The 26858-nt window shown below is 42.0% G+C and overlaps 2 protein-coding genes across 2 annotated transcripts in view; one reads left to right on the top strand and one right to left on the bottom strand.

Annotated features, from left to right (window-relative positions):
- The window catches only part of EPHA10 (EPH receptor A10), a 1119172-nt gene that overhangs the window by 719278 nt on the left and 373036 nt on the right, over positions 1–26858 (bottom strand). The gene's annotated exons all lie outside the window — the stretch shown is intronic.
- LOC141077914 (uncharacterized) overlaps positions 1–26858 on the top strand; it is a 76102-nt gene that overhangs the window by 26378 nt on the left and 22866 nt on the right. Inside the window, exons 3-4 of the mRNA XM_073564687.1 lie at positions 6164–6260; positions 7077–7188. Coding sequence (XP_073420788.1) covers positions 6164–6260; positions 7077–7188 — 209 coding nt within the window. The remainder of the gene's footprint in view (positions 1–6163; positions 6261–7076; positions 7189–26858) is intronic.

The raw sequence follows: 26858 nt of genomic DNA, 5'->3' as shown, positions 1-26858 counted from the left end.
GTCTCAAGTGGGCTACCACAGGGCTCTGTCCTGGGCCCTGTATTGTTCAACATCTTTATCAACGATTTATATGAAGGAATTGAGGGTAAACTGATTAAATTTGCTGATGACACAAAGCTGGGAGGGATAGCTAATACTAGAGAAGAGAGAGAGAGGATTCAAAAAGATATAAATAAACTGGAGAAGTGGGCAGCAACTAACAGAATGGTTTTTAACAGGGAGAAATGCAAAGTACTACATCTGGGCAATAAAAATGAAAAAAGCATATATAGAATGGGAGGAATAGGGCTAAGTGACAGCACATGTGAAAAAGACTTGGGTATACTAATAGATCACAGACTGAATATGAGTCAACAGTGTGATGCAGCAGCAAAAAAGGCAAATGCAATTCTAGGATGTATTAACAGAAGCATACAGTCTAGATCACGTGAAGTCATTATTTCCCTCTACTCCTCTTTGGTCAGACCTCATCTGAAATATTGTGTCCAGTTTTGGGCACCACATTTTAAAAAAGACATCAACAAACTGGAGCAAGTTCAGAAAAGAGCGACCAGAATGGTGACCGGTCTGCAAACCCTGTCTTATGAGGAAAGGTTGCAGGATTTGGGAATGTTTAGTTTGCAAAAGAGGAGACTGAGAGGAGACTTAATAGCTGTCTACAAATACTTAAAGGGCTGTCACATTGTAGAAGGATCAACTTTATTCTCATTTGCACAAGGAAAGACTAGAAGCAATGGGATGAAATTGAATGGGAGGAGACACAGATTAGATATTAGAAAAAACTTTTTGACAGTTAGAGTGATCAATGAGTGGAACAGGCTGCCACGAGAAGTGGTGAGTTCTCCTTCAATGGAAGTCTTCAAACAGAGGCTGGACAGACATCTGACTGGGATGATTTAGCGAATCCTGCTTTGAGCAGGGGGTTGGACCAGATGGCCCAGGAGGTCCCTTCCAACTCTACGATTCTATGATTCTATGAACTATAGCTGACACTGGCCCGCAGGCTGCAGAGGACTGAAATAGCCCAGCCAGCTCCAAAACAAGGAAGAGGGGATTAACCCCCGCATGACCAGTCCAGAGAGAAAATAGCTGAAAACAAACCCTGGACTGGATCATGACAGTTGCATTGTAAAAAAGACCACAAAAATGTCCAGAAACATACTAATGCAGTAGGGGAACCTTCACCATAAAGGACTTCCCAGCATGCATAAAGTACAGGGGCGTGTGAAATACATAGACCAAGAAGTGGATACAAAGTATCCTGAGCACACCACTCACAAAGAGAGATATATCATAAAAATAAATTTTATTAAGCAAATTCATATAACAGAGAAATAGACAAACAAAATACTAGTAAGAGGAAGGAATGTATACCCAAGTGAAATACACACAAATACAGGAATAAAGGAAAGGTAATGGAACTTGTGTGTTTCCTTGAATAAGCCAAAAAGGCGAAACGTGCGTCGGACTCCAGGAATTCTGTGAACAGGCGATTAAATGGGTATGTGCTCATGTTATATGTGATTACCAGCATGGGGATTTTTTCCTATATATGGCACTTTGCACTTTACAGACCACTATGGGTCTAGGTGGATAAATGCTTTTATGCTGATATATTTTTGCACTTTACCATTACCTGTATCCATTCCCTTATTCCTGTATTTGTGTGTGTTTCACTTGGGTATACATTCCTTCCTCTTACTTGTATTTTGTTTGTCTATTTATCTATGATATGAATTTACTTAAAAAAATTTATTTTTTATGATATACAGTGGGGAAAAAAAGTATTTAGTCAGTCAGCAATAGTGCAAGTTCCACCACTTAAAAAGATGAGAGGTGTCTGTAATTTAGATCATAGGTAGACCTCAACTATGGGAGACAAACTGAGAAAAAAAAATCCAGAAAATCACATTGTCTGTTTTTTTTTCATTTTATTTGCATATTATGGTGGAAAATAAGTATTTGGTCAGAAACAAGCAATCAAGATTTCTGGCTCTCACAGACCTGTAACTTCTTCTTTAAGAGTCTCCTCTTTCCTCCACTCATTACCTGTAGTAATGGCACCTGTTTAAACTTGTTATCAGTATAAAAAGACACCTGTGCACACCCTCAAACAGTCTGACTCCAAACTCCACTATGGTGAAGACCAAAGAGCTGTCAAAGGACACCAGAAACAAAATTGTAGCCCTGCACCAGGCTGGGAAGACTGAATCTGCAATAGCCAACCAGCTTGGAGTGAAGAAATCAACTGTGGGAGCAATAATTAGAAAATGGAAGACATACAAGACCACTGATAATCTCCCTCGATCTGGTGCTCCACGCAAAATCCCACCCCGTGGGGTCAGAATGATCACAAGAACGGTGAGCAAAAATCCCAGAACCACGCGGGGGGACCTAGTGAATGAACTGCAGAGAGCTGGGACCAATGTAACAAGGCCTACCATAAGTAACACACTACGCCACCATGGACTCAGATCCTGCAGTGCCAGACGTGTCCCACTGCTTAAGCCTGTACATGTCCGGGCCCGTCTGAAGTTTGCTAGAGAGCATTTGGATGATCCAGAGGAGTTTTGGGAGAATGTCCTATGGTCTGATGAAACCAAACTGGAACTGTTTGGTAGAAACACAACTTGTCGTGTTTGGAGGAAAAAGAATACTGAGTTGCATCCATCAAACACCATACCTACTGTAAAGCATGGTGGTGGAAACATCATGCTTTGGGGCTGTTTCTCTGCAAAGGGGCCAGGACGACTGATCCGGGTACATGAAAGAATGAATGGGGCCATGTATCGTGAGATTTTGAGTGCAAACCTCCTTCCATCAGCAAGGGCATTGAAGATGAAACGTGGCTGGGTCTTTCAACATGACAATGATCCAAAGCACACCGCCAGGGCAAGGAAGGAGTGGCTTCGTAAGAAGCATTTCAAGGTCCTGGAGTGGCCTAGCCAGTCTCCAGATCTCAACCCTATAGAAAACCTTTGGAGGGAGTTGAAAGTCCGTGTTGCCAAGCGAAAAGCCAAAAACATCACTGCTCTAGAGGAGATCTGCATGGAGGAATGGGCCAACATACCAACAACAGTGTGTGGCAACCTTGTGAAGACTTACAGAAAACGTTTGACCTCTGTCATTGCCAACAAAGGATATATCACAAAGTATTGAGATGAAATTTTGTTTCTGACCAAATACTTATTTTCCACCATAATATGCAAATAAAATGAAAAAAAAACAGACAATGTGATTTTCTGGATTTTTTTTTCTCAGTTTGTCTCCCATAGTTGAGGTCTACCTATGATGTAAATTACAGACGCCTCTCATCTTTTTAAGTGGTGGAACTTGCACTATTGCTGACTGACTAAATACTTTTTTTCCCCACTGTATCTATCTTTGTGAGTGGTGTGCTCAGGATACTTTGTATCCACTTTTTGGTCATTGTAAAAAAGACACAGCCAGAATTAAATCCTTTATTTGAAAGAATTACACAGACTCCTTTATTTGAGATAAAAATAAAAAGCAGTTATACTCACCTTACACCTATTCCATTGAAGCCCTTGTCCTCTGTAAAAAATAGAAAACAATAAGCAACAAAAATACTCCCCTTACGTCTAATCCACCAATGCCCATGTCCACTGGAAAAGAAGAAAAATAATAATAAGCAACCTTATCCTTCACATGTGCGATGTGAAGATAATCCATGCTGTCCCATGAAAATCCAGATTATTTGGATAACTGTCACATCCAAAATAAAGGAGTCTGTGTCTTTCTTTCAAATAAAGGATTTTATTCTGGCTGTGTCTTTTTTGCAATCTAACTATGGAGTTAGTATTGGGGGTGTCTTATAGACACCTCTCCATTACTAACCTGTGGGCTTGATGTCAGTGACCACAAAACATCTTACAACCATTACTCCACCAATCTTACAACCATTACTCCACTTGCCACCGCACTAGGACAAGTGGAAAGGCTGGACAAAATGACAGAATTTGTGCATCTAATAGATGTGCCTTTTCTTGGGTGGCTAGGTGCTGCTATTTTTAGGCTGGGGGGCAAATATCCATGGCCACATACAAGCCAGAGAATACCAGCCCCCAGCTGTCTGCGTCAGCTTGGCTGTTCGTCAAAAATGGAAAATGAGAAGGACCATATGTGGCTTTTTAATATTATTTATTTAAATAATTTGAACAAACAGCATGTTGACCCCTGTATTCTTGATATCTAGCCATGATAAAGCTGACAGTTGAGGGTTGCAGAATGCAGCTGTCAGTTTTGGCTGTGCTGGTTATCAAAAATAATAGAGACCCCATGTTAGGCATTGGGATCTTCCCTCTGAACAGGATGGATCCCAAGCCTTGTCTCCCTGTGCGGTCTCCCATTCTTCTTCAACTGAAGCAGAGCCTAATCAGCAATGACATCAGTCTCGGCGTCTTGCTCAGACTCATGCTGTGCATTGTGTTACTGCTGCCTCTCCAGGTTCAGCTATAGTAACTGGCCATAGACAGCAGCGATCAGTTGTTCTGGAGGCTAAGTCCAGGATTCACTCTACTGAGCATGCTCGTGAGGTAGCTACCTCTCATTGGTGGTCAGTCATCAGCTACTTAGGTCCTGTGGCAGATCCGGATTAGCCCACAAGCAAGGTCCTAACTGACTGGAACTTATAAAAGGTTCTCTGGGCCACCCAGTGGCGCGTTAGGATCATATTCATATTTGCATCGTGTGTGCTTGGGCTTCGGCTCTGTCTCTAATGTCCTGTGTCTGTGAGTGTGTGCTGTGAGTGTATGCGTTAGTTGTTCCCTGGCGATGCAGGTGATCCTCTACTCAGGGCACAGTCTGGCTATGCGCCGTGGCACGCATCAGTTATCACACAGGGAACAGTCAGGCCACATGCTGGTGCATGCTTCAGTTAGTATAGGGCACAGTCTAGCCACACACTGTGGCACACACCTGTTAGCGCATGCTGCAGATAGAGCACAGTTTATCCACATGTTCAAACACATATCTTCTTTACTGCTCTGTGGAGTAACAGAGCTGGTCCTTTATGTTCAGTTCCCACCGTGTGACATTTAATGCGGTGTGCTTAGCTGTTATGATTGAGTCACCGTAGGAGGCAAAAACAGAAATGCTAGCTAAGTCCAGAAAACCAGAGAGGTTGGCAGCTATCGGATTGCAGACCCCTGAACCTATCCACAACAACTAACAGTAGCCGTGGGGGGTTCCTACGATGCCCTAGACCCCTCGATCACAGCCAGAGAATTAAATAGGCCTAAAGAAAGAAAGGGGAAATCTAAACTGCCCCAGAGCAGACCCCAAAGCAATAGGCAGCCCCCAACATATAATGACGGTGAAGCAAGATGAAAACACTAACACAGACAGAAAGATAGACTGAGCAAAGACGTGGCCCAAACTACCTAGATAGGAAAGGACAGGAAGGCTGCTGTCTGCAATCCGTGAAAAACCCTATGAAAATAAGAGCCAACAGACTGACAGTGAAAAAGGCCCAGAAGACGCTAGGCTTCAAAAAAGCTATGTCAGTACTCAGGAATATTCTGAAGACAGAGCAACCGGCAAAAGGAGATTCAGTTCATCCCAGCAGGGAATGGCAGAATCCAGAAAAGCAAGGAAAACAAAAACAAAACATAAATGCAAACAGGCAAAGCAGAAAACTTAGCTTTAGGGAAGCAGGAATCAGATTGGTGTCCTAGAAGTCCACAGAGAAATCACCCACAGGGCAGAAGGGCGTCGGCAGCCTTATATCCAGTCAGTGACTCCACTCAGCCAGTCATCCTCATTAAGCTCAGGTGCCTGATAATCAGGCTCATTACCTTCCTTTACCAGAATAGGGAGTTCACCAGACCTCAGTGACGAAGGGGAAAATGAACTCACAACCCTTAGCTTCAGGTGCTCTGTAGCATAGTACCATTCTGTGGAGCAACAGAGCGCAGTACCTTTGCGTTCTGCTCACACTGTGTGAGGTTTACCCAGTGTTCTTTTTGAGAATGCTTGCAATGCAGTACCGCCATTGTTCACATTAGCTGCAGTTTTACACCTCTGCACGGTGGACCCCGAGCTGCGAACGCACTTCATTATAATATTTTATTTAGTGCGTTCCGCCAACATTAACACCCCACTTAATGTAAATGTAATTTTTTTTACATTTATTTATTTATAGCACAACCTCTTGCTTAGTGACAGCAGGCGTAGGCTGATGGAAATAGTACTCTCTCATCAACCAACACCTGTGTCCGGATGTAAACTTTTTACTACAGGTCAGAGTGGTTGGATCATGGTGTCACCTGATAGTAGCAATCTAACTGCCGATCAGAGTCGCTGGTGTTTTTTGTGCTGTCATGCAGATGACAGCGTGGGACACACCAGATGTTCAGGGTGCTGAACCCAAACAATAACATAGATTTCCTGGAGAAGTCCATGTTTGGGGTCCCTGCCCAAAAGTTCACACCCCGAACTTTACTGTTCGGGTTCGCCCGTCGCAATTAATTAGTAAACATAATGTTAAAAAATGTTTTTTGAAATATTACAGTATCTTTAACTGCACAATAGTGATGAACGAGTATACTCGTTGCTCGGGTTTTCCTAAGCATGCTCGGGTGTCCTCTGAGCATTTTGGCATGCTCGGAGATTTAGTTTTTGTCACAGCAACTGCATGACTTACGGCTGATAGACAGCCTGAATGTGGGGATTTCCTAACAAACAGGCATTCCTCACATGTATTCAGCCTGTCCAGCAGCCACAAATGATGCAGCTGTGTCGACACAAACTAAATCTCCGAGCACGCCACAATACTCGGATGAAACCCGAGCATGCTCGGGAAAAACCGAACAGCGAGTATACTCGCTCATCAGTACTGCACATAAGTCTGGTGCATGGTTCCTTCTCTCTGGTATACGCAGGAGGAAGTGAGCTTCAAGAGTATTTCTTCCAAAAATGTAGGGTAGGAGTAGAAGTAGGACATTCATGATTAAACCATTTCTTCTCCTTGACAGTGTCAAAATTGTTGCTAGTATTACTCATGTGTATTGAAACACTAATAATAAAGTAATAACTATTTCTCTTTAATTGCTCAGGTACATTATATGAATTTGTATCATCCCCTGATGAAGCTTTATGCGAAACGTGCGTCAGAGTACTGGGCAGTGTGATCTGCTTCTATGGTCCACTAATGATGGCTTGTGGTGGGTATGTATGCCTCTGCACTATTGCTCTTACCTCTAGCTGTGAAGGGTTTTTCTCACAAGTGAGGTTTACCTGAATATGAATTGTACCTTTTACTTTTATATAATCAAGTATTCAATGCAACATGGTGCTTCTGCACCTTTATATCCTGCTTTGAGCTTTTACATTTTGAAGGGTCTTTGTGAAAATTGACTTTCCTAATTATTATCATGAGATTTATTTTTATAATCATGTTCTAGGTCCCTATATTTATATTTTGTTCATATATTTGTGAATGTGCCATACTTTCATTTGGTGATTAATTTATTATATGTGTTACTAATGATAATGTGCTATTGTGTTATGTATCTCTAACCATACTACCTTCTTTTTTGGGGGCTTTTATGGGGTTTTTCAATACTTTATTTTTTTTTCCTCTAGGATTTGTGTATATAATTATTTGCAATTAATAACATTTTAATTCCTTTATAATATTTATTGTTTGGTATTTATTTTTCTTTAGGGAGTTGTTTATAGAGTTTTTTCATTTTTTAGTACTCCTAAAAGGTTTTTCTAAATTTGGTTATTTGTAATATGGGTCTGTTTTTCTACATGGTCTATATGGATACACCTGGGTGAGCCATTTATATGGATAAACCTAAATTAAATATGGTTGGCCATATCAACTTCCTGTTTGTGGCACATTAGTATATGGGAGGAGGGGAAAAACTTTTCAAGGTGGGTGGTGACCATGGCGTCCATTTTGAAGTCGGCCATTTTGGATGCAATGTTATAAATGGCCCACCCAGGTTTATCCATATAATTGGCCCATCTTGTCGTTTTGGTTACCAAAAGTAGGAGAGTCAGGATTTTTATTCCAACTTGTGAAAGACTGTATATAAATTGTTATAAGTGTTACTGATATGTATTGAAACACAGATGAAGTAATAAACATTTAGATTTACTGTAGTTGCTAAGGTATATGATTTTTTTATTGGCCTTTGGACAGTGAGGACCAGAACCAAAATTCGTCAAATATAGGCTGTGAAGTGAGTGTAGGCACATAAATATATATTTTTGCTGCTAAAACTCCATCATTTCTTCTTGCTCTAGACAATGACATAGTGACTCTGTAGCCTCTTCTTTTACTATATTTATATTATCCTTTACATCTCATTGACTGGTGCAGTATATGTTAATAAAGTGCTCGTAAAATCTATAAACAATGTATTTAGGTACAATCACTATTTGTCTATGCTCTCATTGATCTAAATTTGTGTATTGGAGACGTGGCTTAAATTGTGACACCGCTGACCTTGTTGAGGTTATGCTGACCTATTCATTTATTATTGACGAAATCCGTCCTTGGAAGGTGCTGTAAAATGAGAATTGATGGCATCAGATTAACCCTGACATCTACAACAGAAGATATAGATGTACCTGTCCTGCAAAAAAATGTCTTTGAAAAGTGCATTGAAAAAAAAGATGTCATGGAGATATATGGTTACATTTTCTTCAACCTTTTAGCAATGGCGGCCCAATAAGTAAGTACGCCAACATTTTCTTGCTAGTTCATACCTATCCAGAGTTTGAAAAAATGTATTCTTAATATTAATTTCTACTATACACATAAAATGTTGATATTATCCACTCATGGACACTACAGGAATACATGCTCACAGCAAGCTATGAGATATATACACTGCTCAAAAAAAAAGGGAACACTTAAACAACAGAATATAACGCCAAGTAAATCAAACTTTGGTGAAATCAAACTGTCCACTTAGGAAGCAACACTGATTGACAATAAATTTCACATGCTCCAAAGAAATGCCACCCCACACCATTACTGACCCACTGCCAAACCGGTCATGCTGAAGGATGTTGCAGGCAGCAGATCGCTCTCCATGGCGTCTCCAGACTCTGTCACATTTGTCACATGTGCTCAGTGTGAACCTGCTTTCATCTGTGAAGAGCACTGGGTGCCAGTGGCAAATTTGTCAATCCTGGTGTTCTGTGGCAAATGCCAAGTGTCCTGCACGGTGTTGGGCTGTGAGCACAACCCCCATCTGTGGATGTCAGGCCCTCAGATCATCCTCATGGAGTTGGTTTCTAACCATTTGTGCAGACACATGCACATTTGTGGCCTGCTGGAGGTCATTTTGCAGAGCTCTGGCAGTGCTCCTCCTGTTCCTCCTTGCACAAAGGCTGAGGTAGCGGTCCTGCTGCTGGGTTGTTGCCCTCCTATTGCCCCCTCCACATCTCCTGGTGTACTGGTCAGTCTCCTGGTAGTGTCTCCAACATCTGGACACTACGCTGACAGACACAGCAAACCTTCTTGCCACAGCTCGCATTGATGTGCCATCCTGGATGAGCTGCACTACCTGATCCACTTGTGTGGGTTGTAGAGTCCGTCTCATGCTACCACGAGTGTGAAAGCACAACCAACATTCAAAAGTGACCAAAACATCAGCCAGAAAGCATTGGTACTGAGATATGGTCTGTGGTCCCCACCTGCAGAACCACTCCTTTATTGAGGGTGTCTTGATAACTGCCAATAATTTCCATCTGTTGTCTATTCCATTTGCACAACAGCATTTGAATTGATTGTCAATCAGTGATGCTTCCTAAGGCTATGTGCACACGGTGCAGATTCACCTGCGGATTTTTCCGCGCGGATTTTGCACAATCCGCAGGTAAATCCGTAGGTCAAAAGAGATGGCAAACTGCAGCGGAAACCGCAGAAAAGAATGACATGTCAATTCTTTCTGCGGATTTGAAACCGCAGGCAAAACCGCTCCGAAAAGTCCGCACCGTCTGTACAGCGGTTTCAATTTCCCATAGGCTAGAATGGTACTGTACATCACCTGCAGTTCTGCTGCGGATCTGCAGGGCCAAATCCACTGCGGATCCGCAGCAGAATCCGCACCGTGTGCACATAGCCTTGGTGGACAGTTTGATTTCACAGAAGTTTGATTTGCATGGAGTTATATTCTGTTGTTTAAGTATTCCCTTTATTTTTTTGATCAGCGTACATAGGTACAATATCAGTATCAATATTGACGGCCATGTGTCGGGGGCCTTGGCAAAAAAAGTGTATAATTCAACATAGAAAAAAAAATAACCACTGAGTGTAAAGTCTCTCCCTGTCAGAATATAATGTATTTTACTCTATCCCCTTGTGATCATGGAGGGTTTATCTGCAGCGTGTAGTACAAACAAGATAATTGTATTCTAATAGAGTAGGAGACAACACAGAGGTCTAATTGTAGGTACTCAGATGAGCAACTGTACCTCATTTGAAGGTAATGACCCTGGTTTCACTAAATGTATAGATCTAATTATCTCCGCTAACACACTCTAGGAGAGGGTACAAATCTGTATGGATGTCATTAGCTCTTCTATTATTACCACAGGAAAACACATTATTATAACTATTATTGTTTTACTTTGACAAAAATTGAATTGAAAAGCTGTGAATATTTAGCATTTTTCTTGTATATTTAAGTGATTTAGATTTGCAAATATGGTTCTACATATTCCAGATGAACAATATGCCCCCAGATGAAGGCTTAGCCAAAATACAAATTGAGGCTGGTACCATGCAAGTATATAAAAATGCAGCGGAGAGTTAATTTTGATGATTATTTGTATTCATTTTCCTTATTATCGCAGGTACATATGCATGTTAATTTTGTACTATTATTACAGTATCTCATATATTGTAACAATTGAGCATTTTTGCTTTATGTCTTTTTACTTTTGAACCTTATTTTCTTTTAGATTGGCCTATGTGATACTCTATATTAATGATTACATTCTACTTGCTCTACTCGCCATTTTTTGTAGGGTACGTATATTTGATACTGATGTATATGCTTTTGGTTGTGTATATGTGTCAAAGTAACAATGGAGGGAACCATTTTTTTAGTCTCCCCTCCATTATTTTGCCTTGTACTTTTGTGGCTTAAATCAGATTTCCATTACATGATTGACCATTAATTTGACTGGCTTGTATGTACATCTATATTTTCCATGGATGGGTCAACCTTAACTTACTTTGCACTGTATGCATCAGCTGATTGTTGGGAGTTTCAGCATTGTCCTAGTCCTTTCTTCAAGATTGCTGATAATATAAGATCACCTATGAGATAAACAATTAATTTGAGTTTTCCTACACTTTTTTTTACACTTATAGGGAACCTGTCAGTCGATTTTTAGACCCCAAATTAGCGCCATCTATATAAAGTCGTCATAATTGTACTTACATCCATACCTTCATTTTATAAGTCTGTCTTTGTTTAATAAAAATTCATCAGTGAAATTTAATGTAAATGAGCTGCAAATGTAGGGTGCTTGGCCTGACACTTACAGCTCTCAGGCTTCTCTTCCTCTTTCGCTGCCAGCTGCTTGTCTTTTGTCTGTAACTGATAGGTCACCCTTCAATTTGACCTGCTCCTTCTCCCAAGATCTCATAAAAGAGTCATTTCCAAAGAGGTGTATGTGCAGATCGATAGTCCAACTCTCACAACGTCACCATAACTTTCCTGAGCATGCGCCACCCCTGGGAATGACTGCACTTACACGAGATCTCCAGCAGGGGAGTATGTATCAGAGAAGTTCGACATGTAAGTCACTGATAGGAGGCCAGCAACGGGTATGGAAGGCGGGAGAATAGGTCAAATAGCTGTAAGTTTAGGGCCAAGCTCCCTACACTAGTGGCTCATTTGCATAAAAATGGATTTCTATAAGCTGGAGAGACAAAGTTAAACCAAGATATGGACTTAATCAATAATACATGGACTTTATATAAATGAAACCCTAGTAATAATTTCTTGTTGACAAAACAATGATTTTAACAACACTGCATTGAAGGGAATCTGTCAACTATTTTTAGCCCTATCAGCTGCCGGCACCGACATCAGGGGCTTATCAGTGTAACCTGAAAGATAAGAAAAACAAGTTAGATTATACTCACTCGGGGGGCGCGGTCAGGTGCGGTGGGTGTCGCGGTCCAGTCCGGCTATTCCCATCTTCCAGCAAAGCCATCCTCCTTCTTACTTCTGCTGCGGCTCCGCCACAGGCGTGCTTTATCTGCCCTGTTGAAGGCAGAGTAAAGTACTGCATTGCGCAGGTTCCGGGAAAGATCAGAGAGATCCGGTGCCTGCGCACTGCAGTACTTTACTCTGCCCTCAACAGGGCAGATAAAGTACACCTGCGCCGGATCCATGGCAGAAGTAAGAAGGAGGACGGCTTCGCTACAAGATGGGAGGCACCGGACCGGACGGTGACACCCATCGGACCGGACCAGACGCCAGGGTGAGTATAATCTAATTTGTTTTTCTTATCTTTCAAGTTACATCGGGGGCTTAACTACAGCATTACAGATTGTTGTAGATAAGCCCCTGATGGCGGTGTCGGCAGCTGATAGGGCTAAAAATAGGTGTCAGATTCCCTTTAAGCAGTTCAGTAAGTGACGCTGGAATTGGGGTCTTTGTCTCTACATCATGCTGCTCTCAGATTAGGTTGCAAAAATCTGATGACAAATTCCCTTTAATCCATACCTCAAATTTACCGAGGTATAGAAAGATTTTTTTCTTCTTTGTTCATACAGAATCTGACAAAGCAGAAATTGTGGCATGTTTCATCAGATACAGAATTATAGAGGTGTTCTCCCTTAGCCCCTATAGATCAATTTCCTTTAGTATAGTGACTAGTGATTAGCGAGCATGCTCGCCACTACTTGGTTCTCACCCGAGCACCTCACTGCTTGAGATGCTCGGAGCTCGTCGAGTATCTCCGGGGTTGCTCGGCGGGAGCTTGAGTCCCCGCCTTACATGTTTGACACTCTTTAGAGAGCCAATGAACATTCAGGGATTGTCTGCCACACACTGTAATGCTGCATCCATGTTGTTTGTGGCATTACAGTGACTGGCTGGCTGCACAGTGTCATTAGGTCTATTTCAGACCTGGTACCCCCATGCTTGTCACAGTCTGCTCCAGAATCAGGCAGTGTAAGGAGAGTTGGTGCTGAGCTAGGGAGAAATTTGCATGTGTCTTCGTTAGTGTAGGTATACCACAATATATTAGACACATATCCATCTCAACTAACAGTCCTTCTGAGGACTAATCCAGCTGCATAGATATTAGTGCTAGGCAGACAGGCAGTGTATGTGGCAGGCTGCTGTGCATATAGCAAGAGGGTCCATTCCAGTTCTGACTGCTGCTACTTTGACAGATATTTCTATACATAGCCCCAGGTATCAGGGGCCAGGAATATTTTTTTTGAATCTCAGTCCTGGTTATTTTCTTAAAAAGCAATCCAAAGAACACATTTTTCTGTTTAATTTGCTTGTTGGCACTGCAGAATACAGCCAAATCCTTTCCATTTTACAACGCTAAAAATCCAGCTATTTAAAACTGTGGTTTTTCCGTAACATGTATCACATATAAGGGCGCTCAAAATTCTGCCATTTCTGGCCTTCATTTAAATTTTGTTGCAGTGTGTTAGTGAAGTTATTGACACCAGGTTGCTGTAAAAAAATAGTTACCTACAGGCCAGCTATTTAAAACTGTCTTTTGTCCGTCACACGGATCACATATAAGGGCATTCAAAATTCTGCCATTTCTGGCCTCCATTTAAATTTTGTTGCAGTGTGATAGCGAAGTTATTGATTCCAGTTTACTGTAAAAAATAGTTACCTACAAGCCAGCTATTTAAAACTTTGGTTTGTCCATCACACGGATCACACATAAGTTTGCTCCAAATTCAGCCATTTGTAGTGAACGTGGAAAATATTGTTCTCCATTTAAAATTGGCAAGGTGTGTGGCAAGGGACGGGGAACTGAACATGATGGTGATCATGATGGTGCATGCAGAGACCGAGGCTGAGGCCGGGGGAAGCTGAAATTGTGGAACAACAAGCACCCACATCTTCTTGCCCAACTTTCCTGTCCCAATTTGTAAGGGACCGCAGGCCACCACTACTGGACCCAGAGCAGTGTCAAAAGGTTGTTGGTTGCAAAGCAGATAATGCTTCCAGTCACTTTGTCACCACCACCCTGTCTTCCACACGGTCAAGTCTCAGTAGCTGTGAGTCTGGACTGCATATTCCTCACCCTGATCCTCCTTACTCGCACCATGCTGAGTGCCACAAGACAACTGATCCCACACTTGGACACTCCGAAGAGCTGTTCACTTTTCCATTTATAAATTTGGGCCTCTCGCCCGATCCACTTAAATTGAGGCAATGTAACAATGCCCAAATACTTCAGCAGCCACAGTCACACAAAGGTGATGGTGGGAAAGTGTCACAAGAGGTGGACAATGAGACACAATTGCCAGAAAGTCAGGAGGAGGACCAGGGTGAAGAAGTGGAAGGTGAGGTGGTGGACGATATAGTAACTGACCCAACCTGGTAGGAGGACATGCAGAGTGAGGACAGCAGCACACAGGGGGAGAGAGGTATAGCAGTGTGGTGGCTGCGAAAGAAGGCGGGCATCCTTTCCCCGTAACACCAACACGTTGGAAGTTGCCAGTACAACTGTTAGGTCTTCCCGAGTCTGGTTGCTTTTTAAAGACTCTGCCGATATCAACAATAAGTCCATTTGCACCACCAGCCAGGCCAGGATCAGCAGGGGTAGCAAAACTACCAGCCTAACCACCAACAGCATGATCAGGCACATAGCAGCAAGGCACCCAAATTTGTGGGCCAAAACCCAGCGTCCAGGAACAGTGTCTGCCGGTTTACACCACTGCTTCTTCCGCTGTTGTGCATGCAAGACAATCCTTTGTCCATGGTGCATGCGTTGATGCCTCCTGCCCTGCACCTGTTGTTGCACACACTCAACTAGCACCATCATCAAGCACATCCACGTCCTTGTCCCAGCGCAGCATTCAGCTTTCCATACCCCCATCCTTGAAGCGCAAGCGCAAATACGTAGCTAACGCCCCACAGGCCAAACTACCAAATTCTCACATATCGAGACTGCTTGCACTAGAAATAGTGTATTTTTGGTTCGTGAATACAGAAGCTTTCTGCAACCTGATGGCGGCGGCCTTCCCTTGGTACTCGGCCCCCACCTGCCACTATTTCTCCCAATGTGACATCCCCGCATTACACAAGCACGTGTCCCACCACATTAGCCATGTCCTCAACAATGCAGTTACTGGCAAAGTCCATCTAACCACGGCCATGTGGACAAGAGCATGTGGACAGGAACGGTACATCTCGCTGACGGCACACTGGGTTAACATAGTGCTGGACCTGCTTGTCAGAGTATGCTGCTTGTGTGCCCATTTTAGAAAGTTAGCTGCATCTTCCACCACCTTTGCCTTGCTTCAGCAGCAGTTGCAGTTTGCGGCTCACTGACTCGTGAGTGATGTCCCCATGCATTGGATATTAACAATGCAGATGTTGGGAAGGATTTGTGAGCAGAAGAGGACAGTTTTTGACTACTAGCATCAACAAGGCCATCGATATTAAGTTCAGACTCCACACATAAGACCTCACCAGTGGACATGGATGTCAGACAAATGTAGCATCCTCCAAAACATTGTGGACTCCACCAAGATTATGAGCGGTGATGACACCATAATTAACATCAGCATCCTGCTTCTCTGTGTTCTGAAACGCTTTCTACTCGCAATCAATGAGGATGCATTGAAGGTGGGGCACAATGAGATGGAGCAAGGACACAGCCCAGCCTCATGTTATCCCAATGTTGATAGGATCACAAAGAGGAAGAGGAGGAAGAACAAGAGCTAGTTTCATGTGCTATAGATGGTACTACCTGCACAACTTTCATAACGTCTGTTCATTGTGGATGGCCTGGGGACAGGGAGTAAGAGGAGAAGAGCATGGTCAATCCTCTTGGTGAGGACATGGAAGTCTTGACTGTTAGCAGTCTGGCACGCATGGCTGAGTTTGTTACGCTGCCTTTCCTGTAACCCTTGCATTCTCAAAATTGTGGATGACAGTCATTACTGGTTGGTGATACTTCTAGACCAATGCCACAAGGAGAACTTTCTGTCTCTTATTACCGAGGCAGACAGGTCTGCTAAAATGGGCCAGTACCAGAGGGCCCTTGTGGAATTATTAAAAAAATTCCCATCTGAAAAAGCTGGCGGCAGATTTTACATTTCGTTGGACAACCAAGGAGTACAGGCAAGACACAACTCTAATCTAGCAAAAGCAGGGGAACACTGGCAAAGTTCTGGGAGAGTTTTCTCAGACCCTCCCATTGCAGTGGCCCTGAGGCGCGGGGTACTCTCACAAGGAGTGCAAAGTTTGGGAAGATGCTGAGTGAGTACATTACTGACTATAGCAACGTCCTCCATGATTCCTCTGTGCCTTATAATTATTGGGTATCCAAGATGGACATATGGCATGAACTGGTTCTCTACACCTTGGAGGTCCTGGCCGGCCCTGCCGCTAGTGTTTTGTCAGAGCAGGTTTTTACTGACGCTGGTGGAATTATAACTGATAAGCGCATTCGCCTGTCAACTGAACATGCTGACAGGCTGACTCTTATAAAAATGAAAAAGGGCTGGATTGGGCCACACTTCTTAACACCACCAAATCATAGCAGCGTAACATAAACTCAAATCCAGTGTCTTTTTTGGGAGGTCTATTTCCATGCACCTCTTCACACCCACACATGGGTATATGCTTCCTGATTTTGGCTATTTGCTGTTGCCCTCCTCCTTCTCCTCATCCTCATCCTCCACCACCATATCACCAGGGTGACCATGGTCCATGATGCAAAACCCACATAATTTTTTTAAAGGGTGCTTATGATGCCTATAAAAAATTGTTATACAGTAAGTTCATGTATACCCCCCAGGGGTAAATGTTTGTCAGCTCATATACTTAATGCATGGGCATTACAAGTATAGGAGACTCTCCTTTCCAATGGCAACATTTTTTATGAGGCCCTCCTCCACATCTCTTCCAAGGGGCTTTGGAGTGCTTCCAAGTGTTGCATTCACTGCATAGGCAAACAGTATGGGAGACCCTCTTCAGAATAATGGGAACATTGTTTTCAGGAGGCTCTCCAGTATGTCTCTTCAAAGGGGTATTGGAGTGCATCCAAATTTTGGGAAGCCCTGCCACTCACTGCATACGCAATAACAATATAGGAGACCCACTGTTTAATAATGGGAACAACGAAGCATAGCCGGCTGATGGCTCTCTAAGAATAGTGAGGGCCCTATGAAAATAGGCTTTGTGACTTTCAGAGTCCCTCCTTCAAAAATGAAACAGGATGTGTCTGATGATGTGTCACACACCACATGGCCAGATAAGTTTGTAAAATCTAAAAATGACATTTCTCAGTGAATGCATTTGTCTTGGTTGAAAGAAATGTTAAAGTTCAAAAATACATCAAAAACGCTAATGAGTGAACATAACCCAAGGTGTGGAGGAGTATTTTTGTTTTTGGTTATTTATTTTGCCTTATATACAAGCCATTAACATAGAAAGGATGTTCCTTAACATATTTCCCAGGAAAATCCATTTTGATTTTGTTTCTGTATGTCTTATTGTGAGTCTGTAAAGGTGGCAAAAGACTCTGACAACATTGTTCACAACAGTGACCTGGGAGTCAGAAATTCTTCCAGGGGTCTTCCCCATGCTGTTCCCATGTCATTTGATCACTGTTCCCATTGATTTCCACAATTTCTAGTCCCTCTGCAGACCGCCGGGGTGGCCGCCAGAAAAATGCTCCAGTTTTCAGCACCCGAATTTGCTCGACCCGAGCAACGAGCACCCGAGCATTTTAGTGCTCGCCCATCACTAATAGTGACATATAGAGACATTGTCAATATGGTAGGGTTTCTCTTCACTGCTTGGTAGGCTACATGCAGATATATCTGCTGTGCATATGGAGATTATGAAGGGTTAATGTCAGCTTCAGACGAGTGTATTAAAAATCATCCGAGATTCATCCAGAAAACTCGGACACTCTTCATCCAATACTTATCCATATTGTCATCTGTGTGTCTGCATTTTACATCCATGGGACATCCATGTGACATATGTGGGTGATCCATTTACATCTACTTTCAAAGATATACATGGTCAAATACAGTTTTCTAGGTTAATAATGGCAATGTATAAGTAAAAAGGAGATGCCATATGGATGATCTGTGTGGGATCCAATTTTTGGGGGTGTATTTATAGACTTTATTGGGCAAGTTTCAGCCTACACACAAAAGAGAATAGTGCATGCTACAACTCACACTTGGCCCATGTGAAAAAACAGCCTTATTGAGTTGTCTTGGTCAGAATGCTGTTCAATATGTACTCAAACAGCACATGCCAGTATTATCTGCTCATCTGAACGAGCCCTAATGCTTGCACTGACTTCAATGGCTGATTTTCATGATTCATGTTAATAGCAGTATGTCTTCCTTTTAGGTACTTGCCAATTTGTGCTAATGATAGAAGAAAAATTGCCATACTAATGTGTACATATAACTATAAACATTATTTTCAGGAGTTTTTCAAACCTTTCCAGAGTACCTCCAAACACTAACAAAAGTGATGTGAATGTTTGTGCATTTGCATGTTCCACTGATTTCTGCAAAATAAAATTATAAATCTGCAATAGTATTATGTACTACCCGGTTTCCGCTCCCCTAAAGTACTGTTAGAATAAGGCAGGGGTCACACTTTCGAGAAACTCACACCAGTCTCTCGCTTCAATACCCGGCACTGCCGCTGGCACTCAGGACTGGTATGTGCGGCTGCATGTATTTCTATGCAGCTGAGCGCTACGGTCCGAGTGCCAGCGGCAGTGCCGGGTACTGAGTCACGAGACTCATTCGAGTTTCTCTCAAGTGTGACCCCGGCCTAACATATATTAACAAGGGGATTAAATATTTTTGCCCAATGCGACTATCAATAGGACAATGTACAGTAGAATTACATGGCACTCTTGAAAAAAAATGGCAGCCAAAGAATAAATTGTTGCATGGTGAGCACCGGGGGGATGATGTACAGCTACGTTTTGCAAGAATTTCTATCCTATACATAATATTTGTTTAAATAAATGTATTTGAGGGATTTATGTTTACAGCCTTGCAGCGCTGGAGTCCTGGGTTTGAATCCCACCAAGGACAACATCTGCAATGAGTTTGTATGTTCTCCCGGTGTTTACGTGGGTTTCCTCCGGGTACTCCGGTTTCCTCCCACATTTCAAAGACATACTGATAGGGAATTTAGATTGTGAGCCACATCGGGGACAGTGATGATAATGTGTGTAAAGTGCTGTGGAATTAATGGCGCTATATAAATGAGTAAAAATAAATAAAAATAAAATTAATTTTGATAAGTAAAAGATGACTAAAAACTAAAGTCTGATAATGAATTCTCAATTTTACCACTACTTTTCGACTAGCAGCAGGATGTCAACAGGTTTCACAAAGTAATATGTAGAATGCCAGAGACATTTGCTAAAATAATGTCCCACCTTCACACCAAGATAACTGCTACTGCCTAACCGTCCCCGTGAGAAGGGGTTATACTTGCTTATATTTATATTTGTGCAGAGATATGGTAAACTCTGCGGGGGTAAGAGAAAATGGAGGAAATCATAGGATCTGGCAGCAAATGTGTGACTTGCAACTGACTGACAAGAATTTTTCTGTGCTTTAAGCACATACAGGCCAATCTGGAATCTCTGCGTGTAGTCATGTCACATTAACTTCTGCCTGCTGGGACTTGGGCATGGACCATCAAGTTTTACCTCATGAAGGAGCTGACATCCGAAGCTTAAAGATTGCCATACTTCAGTAGAACAGTCTGCTTTCATGTTTCAAGAAAGAGATCTGCCCCCCACTAGTTGATATATGATGACAAAGTAGGTGTGTGAGTGCTGCGGGTAGGAAACAACAGGGGAGATATGAATTTGACAATTGCAGCTGCATGTCTAATTCAGACTGTCACTTCGCTACTTGAAACCTCACATGTGATTATACGCCATGTACGCCGGACGGCTGCTCCATAATCTAAGTCATGTTTTACATTCGCTTCAGCTGCTTCAAGTTCTCAAATTGAAGACATTTATTAACTATCCTCATCTGGAAATGTATTCCCGTCTTTGAAAAGTACTTAAAGATTCCTCCTGTTAATGTCTACCCAAATCAAAGAAAACACGTCTCCTAAAGCACAGATGAAATATTGTCTTACATGGGTAAAATATCAGCTGCATCTATAGCCTTCTTTTTCACTTAAAATTCCTGTTGCTATGGTGAAATAGTAAAATTAAAAAAGTATGAAAAATTTAAATAAGCGAGAATACATAGCAAACTTGGAGGAAATGATGTGCCCGAGACATCACACTCTACAATCATGGATATAAAAGGAAGCTGTCACATTGATCATGTAGTCTGTACGCTGGATCATGAGGACCTGAGCAGCTTCATATTACATTTAATGGAAAAATAATTTATTAACCTGTATTTTAGATCACTACTGCCTCTAGCCAAAAGGAAAGTCCTACTCGGTGACTGTTAGGCACATTGCTACTTGGAGCCCCTCAATCACCGACAAAGGATACTATATGTACAGAGGACCTGTCACCAGGTCAAAAGTAACCAGTTCTTATTTTATTCCTGCTGCTTTTCTTTCCAATCTAACATATGGTTCTAGAGATACTGGTCTTTTTTATTTTATGCTCTGTTTTATGGACTTTACTAAAGGAGGATTCTCAGGGGCATATCTTTAAGCTGTTCTGCATTAACACCCTGTGAGCCACAACCATTTGGAAAAGACCATAAAACTCCATAATCCGTAGCTTTGGAACCGTCTTGTGGATTTTAAACAAAAAGGAGCGAAACAGATTGACAGTGCCTCCTTAAATGGATTTTTTTCAAATTTTCCATATGGGGCTAAGCACTTATTGGCAGATCTTTCTATCTTCATGTGCTGCCCTGCAACAATCTCTTCTGGCTCAGAGCAGTCATGGACAGCTACTGCTGATGATTCTTTCTCATTAGCAACTAAAAGCCAATAAGAGATTACTTGCATGGGGAAAATAAAAAAGTCAAAAAACAAGTATATACGGTGCATCCTGGGCAATTTTCTGACTGATTGAAAGCTTAGCCATGATGTTAAAATTTTAAATTTTGCTTGGAACGAGTTTGTGCACTCACTCATACATTGTCATATCATTTTTGTAACGAATCTACCAAAGAGAGTTTTTCTCACCATGCTAGCGGGGATATCACTGAGGTCATGGCAGTTCAGTCCGGCTGGGAACGGAGCCTCAGTGACCGGACGTAATCTCAATAAGATCACCACCAGTCTCTGAGGCTGGGCTCACAGCAGTTCATTCACCAGTGATTTTCAGCCTAGACGGATGCATCCTGGCACCGTCCAAGTTGAAAACTGTTTATCCTCCAGACATGGATTAAGGCATGGGACAGAACCACAGATAGGTATCTTATATTGTTGTTTTTTTATTTTACTTTTATTACAGGAGAATTGGGCTTCGCTGGGATTAGGCATTTAAATAAAAATGGAAAACTGTGTTTAGTCTTATTTCAAATATAGGACTTCATTCCTTCTGTGTGTTTATTTACCATACAACTTTAAGATTAGTAACGGATAAGTGTCTTTTAGAAGCCTCCCCATTACTAAGCTGTGGGCTTGATTTCACCGGACAATACAAAGGTGACATCAACCCCACAAATATGAACGCCACTTGCCACAGCTAAAGGGCAAGTGGGAAGAGCCGGGCAAAGCACGAAAATTGGTTCTTCTAATAGATCTGCGGGCTGCTATTTTTAGCATGGGGGGCCAATATCCATGGCACCCTTACGAGCCATCTCTATATGTGAATTCGCACAGTGTCTTCAAAAAATGGTGCTGGATTTGATTGAAGCATTGTACTATAAAATTAAAGGAACCTTTCACCAGAAATAATGCTATTAACTTGCATATATGCGTATATGCAGTGAATCTGCAGGTTAATAGCGTTATTATGCTGCCCGATGCCTGCTCGCAGCCGAATGCACCGGGGAAAAAATATTAAATTTATTCTTCCCGCCAGCATTCGGCTTCAGTCATGAGGTCAGTAACTGCTCTGAGTATACAGAGTGAAGACTATAACCAACCCATGACCCTGACCTGTACAGGCTCTACATTGAGGCTGGCTGTCAGTCAGGGCCGGGGGCACAGTTACAGCGGCCACTCTGTATACTCAGAGCAGTGACTAAACCCGCTGCACCCCTGACCCAATGACTGAAGTCGAATGCTGGCAGGAAGAATAAAGTTCATTTTCTCCCCGCTGCATTTGGCTGCGTGCAGGAGGCAGGCAGCATAATAATGCTGTTAATCTGAAGATTAACCGCATATCTGCAAGTTAACAGTGTTATTTCTGGGGACAGATTCCCTTTAATATAGCACAACAATGTACCAATAACAATGCTCGCCAATTTGAGCATAGATCCGGTTCAATAGCTAGTCCTGGTATATGCTCCCTATTCCTAGTATATGCCCCCCATCCAGGTATGTGCTTCACCAGCCTGTTATACTCTCCCCCAGCATGGTATTTGGTGCCCAGCCTGTTCCCCCATTCTGGTATATGCTTCCCCAGCCTGTTCTCCAGCCTTGTATATGGTCCCCCAGCCAGATATATGCTCTCCCAGCCTGATCTCTCATCCTATTATATGCGTCCCCATCCTGCCTGCGCTGCTGTTGTTCAATACATACATACAAACACATAAACACTCCTACTCACTCTTCCCCCACTCTCCTGTAGCACATCATCTGCATTAAATATTTAAATAAAATGATCAGTGTATGTGTGTTGAAGACACTGTGGGTGAAATGGTCTTCAATAATATGGCATCGGAGAGAGCAATATGTGCAGGCGGTGACTCTAGCACCACTCTCCTTCTCCAGACTCATCTGCTCTAGATCGCTGACTCCGGCACCACACTCATCCTCATTGCACTGGATATAGGTGCTGACTCTGGTGCCACACTCCTTCTCCAGCCTCGTCCTCCTCCCTGGACTGCCGGTGTATTAACACTGGATGCGTCCTTCTGACTCCGGCCGCAGTGCGCGTGCGCAGTCTATCCTGGCTTTGTACGTTATATTATAGATATCTACCTTCACCCACTTATAAAGTTATGATACAGAATTCTCAATCTCTGTCTTCCATTCACAGTTCCCTTCAGTCATTGATAAAATTCTGGTTACCTGCAGCTGCCACTAGGGGGAGCTGATAAATACATATTTGCACAGTAACTTCCCTAGTTGGCTATATTTCCGGACAATCTAAAAGAGTAGGTATGGTAAATATAATTTTCACTGGAGATATATTTTTGTTGTACGTTCTTATATTCTACACTGAATAAATGAAAACTTGTTTTGCTCATTATATCATTTTTTAGTTATATACCCTGAGGTCACATACAAGATGTAATAAGGCTTTTGGCCTTGTTCTGGACATGCTTGGAGAAAATCGTGTACATTTATTAGACAGCTCATAATAAACAATAACCAGAAAGCATCAGTATTAGTTACTGGTGCATTGAGAAGGTTGTAAAATTCACCCAAGCATAAGTTGGTAAAGATAGGGACCAGTTAGCAAGGATGCCCAGACATTTTATGTAAAAAGTAATATCTAGATCCCAGTTTATGCTTTTATGCCTGTTAATTTACAGGGTACAATAAAAATGGGAAGCCTCCAGGATATAAGCCATAATATTTTTATAGTGTACGTTGCTGTTTTGTAGATTTGTAGTGTTATAGATGTTTACCGGTAAGTGTGCTATCACATGAACCGATAGCACAGTTATGCAAATATGTCATCATAGCAATACATGGCAGCTTCAGAGATCAGATTTGATTTTTATTGAACATGAAATTGAAGATTATCAATGTATGTTAATTTAAGATGATCCTGCATGTTTGCAAAGAGAGGTCATTATGAGAAATACCCTTTCCGAACACAGGAGAAGAATTGATATTTGAATTTCTGCATATTTATGTGTATTTTATACTTTAGTTTGTCTTCATTTTATTACTTTCTTTTATTAGTACATTTTTAAATTATGGACTTGCATAGAATTCCATAAAATAAACATAATTAAAAAATGTTTATTGCTAATTGGAGAAGAGCTGTAGAAGTAGATGCCATGGACTTTTATAAAGTGTCAGTTACATGTGGTGCAGCATGCTGGAGTGAGCGACAATGTAGTTGGATAGTAATTCCAAAAGTTAGTACTGTATTTTTATTTTTTTTTGTTTATATAAGTCAATTTAGTATAGTATTTATTCCAGATTTGGGTGAAATACTTTCCCTAATGCTTGGATTTAATTTCATTACTTACAGCTCTGCATGTATGTTTAATATTACTGTCACACTAACCCCTTAACGACCAGAGGTATTTTTGGTTTTACATTTCCATTTTTTGCTCCCCTTCTTCCCAGAGCCATAACTTTTTTATTTTTTGGTCAAAATAGCCAGGTGAAGGCTTGTTTTTTGCAGGACAAGTTGCACTTTTGAACGACATCATTGGTTATACCATGTTGTCTACTTGAAAATTTGAAACAAATTCCAACTGCGTTTATACAGTTAAGTCCATATATATTTTGACGGAGACAAAATTTTCTAATTTTGGTTCTAGACATTACCACAATGAATTTTAAACAAAACAATTCAGATGCAGTTGAAGTTCAGACTTTCAGCTTTCATTTGAGGGTATCCACAATAAAATTGGATGAAGGGTTTCGGGGATTCAGCTCCTTAACATGTGCCACCCTGTTTTTAAAGGGACCAAAAGTTATTGGACAGATTAAATAATTGTAAATAAAATGTTCATTTCTAGTACTTGGTTGAAAACCCTTTGTTGGCAATGACTGCCTGAAGTCTTGAACTCATGGACATCACCAGACGCTGTGTTTCCTCATTTTTGATGCTCTGCCATGCCTTCACTGCGGTGGTTTTCAGTTGCTGTTTGCTTGTGGGCCTTTCTGTCTGAAGTTTAGTCTTTAACAAGTGAAATGCATGCTCAATTGGCTTGAGATCAGGTGATTGACTTGGCCATTCAAGAATATTCCACTTCTTTGCTTTAATAAACTCCTGGGTTGCTTTGGCTTTATGTTTTGGGTCATTGCCCATCTGTAGTATGAAATGGCGACCAATCAGTTTGGCTGCATTTGGCTGGATCTGAGCACACAGTATGGCTCTGAATACCTCAGAATTAATTCGGCTGCTACTGTCCTGTGTCACATCATCAATAAACACTAGTGACCCAGTGCCACTGGCAGCCATGTATGCCCAAGCCATCACACTGCCTCTGCCATGTTTTACAGATGATGTGGTATGCTTTGGATCATGAGATGTACCACGCCTTCACCATACTTTTCTCTTTCCATCATTCTGGTAGAGGTTCATCTTGGTTTCATCTGTCCAAAGAATGTTGTTCCAGAACTGTGATGGCTTTTTTAGATGCTTTTAGCAAAGTCCAGTCTAGCCTTTTTATTCTTGATGCTTATGAGTGGCTTGCACCGTGCAGTGAACCCTCTGTATTTACTTTCATGCAGTCTTCTCTATATGGTAGATTTGGATATTGATACGCCTACCTCCTGGAGAGTGTTGTTCACTTGGTTGGCTGTTGTGAAGGGTTTTCTCTTCACCATGGAGACTATTCTGCGATCATCCACCACTGTTTTCTTCCGTGGGCGCCCAGGTCTTTTTGAATTGATTAGTTCACCAGTGCTTTCTTTCTTTCTCAGGATATACCAAACTGTAAATTTTGCCACTCCAAATGTTGTAGCAATTTCTCGGATGGGTTTTTCCTGTTTTTGCAGCTTATGGATGGCTTGTTTCACCTGCATAGAGAGCTCCTTTGACCGCATGTTTCCTTCACAGCAAAACCTTCCAAATGCAAGCACCACACCTCAAATCAACTCCAGGCCTTTTATCTGCTTAATTGAGAATGACGTAACGAAGGGATTGCCCACACCTGTCCATGAAATAGCCTTGTAGTCAATTGTCCAATTGCTTTTGGTCCCTTTAAAAACAGGGTGGCACATGTTAAGGAGCTGAAACTCCTAAACCCTTCATCCAATTTTAATGTGGATACCCTCAAATGAAAGCTGAGTCTGAACTTCAACTGCATCTGAATTGTTTTGTTTAAAATTCATTGTGGTAATGTCGAGAACCAAAATTAGAAAAATGTTGTCTGTGTCCAAATATATATGGACCTAACTGTATATATTTTATATGAATATTTTTTACATTTGGCATGCTTCAATAATCTCCATGGGAGACTAGATGCTGCACTTGTCTGATCGGCTCTGATACATACAGGCGATGATCAGATTGTCTGTATGTAGCAGAATAACTCACTTGCTATGAGCGCTGACCACTAGGTGGCACTCATAGCAATCCAGCAGTAACAACCATAGAGGTCTGCAGGAGACCTTTGGTTGTCATGCCAACCCATTGGTGACCTGCGATCACCGATGGGCGTGATTTAAGGTGTGCTTATCAGCAGCGCGAGTTAAATTCCACTGTCAGAGTTTGACAGCAGCATTTAACAGGTTAACAGCCATGGGTGGATTGCTATTCTACCCGCGGCTGTTAGAGGCACATATCAGCTGTTCAAAACAGCTGACATGTGCCGGAAAAGACGTGGGCTCTGCGCTGGAGCCCACATCAAAGGGAGAGTG

This window comes from Dendrobates tinctorius, unplaced genomic scaffold (genome assembly GCF_039654945.1).
Source record: "Dendrobates tinctorius isolate UK_male_01 unplaced genomic scaffold, ASM3965494v1 ptg000015l, whole genome shotgun sequence".
NCBI lineage: Eukaryota > Metazoa > Chordata > Amphibia > Anura > Dendrobatidae > Dendrobates > Dendrobates tinctorius.
Note: the sequence above shows the minus strand (reverse complement) of the source record. Positions and strands in the feature narration are given on the sequence as shown.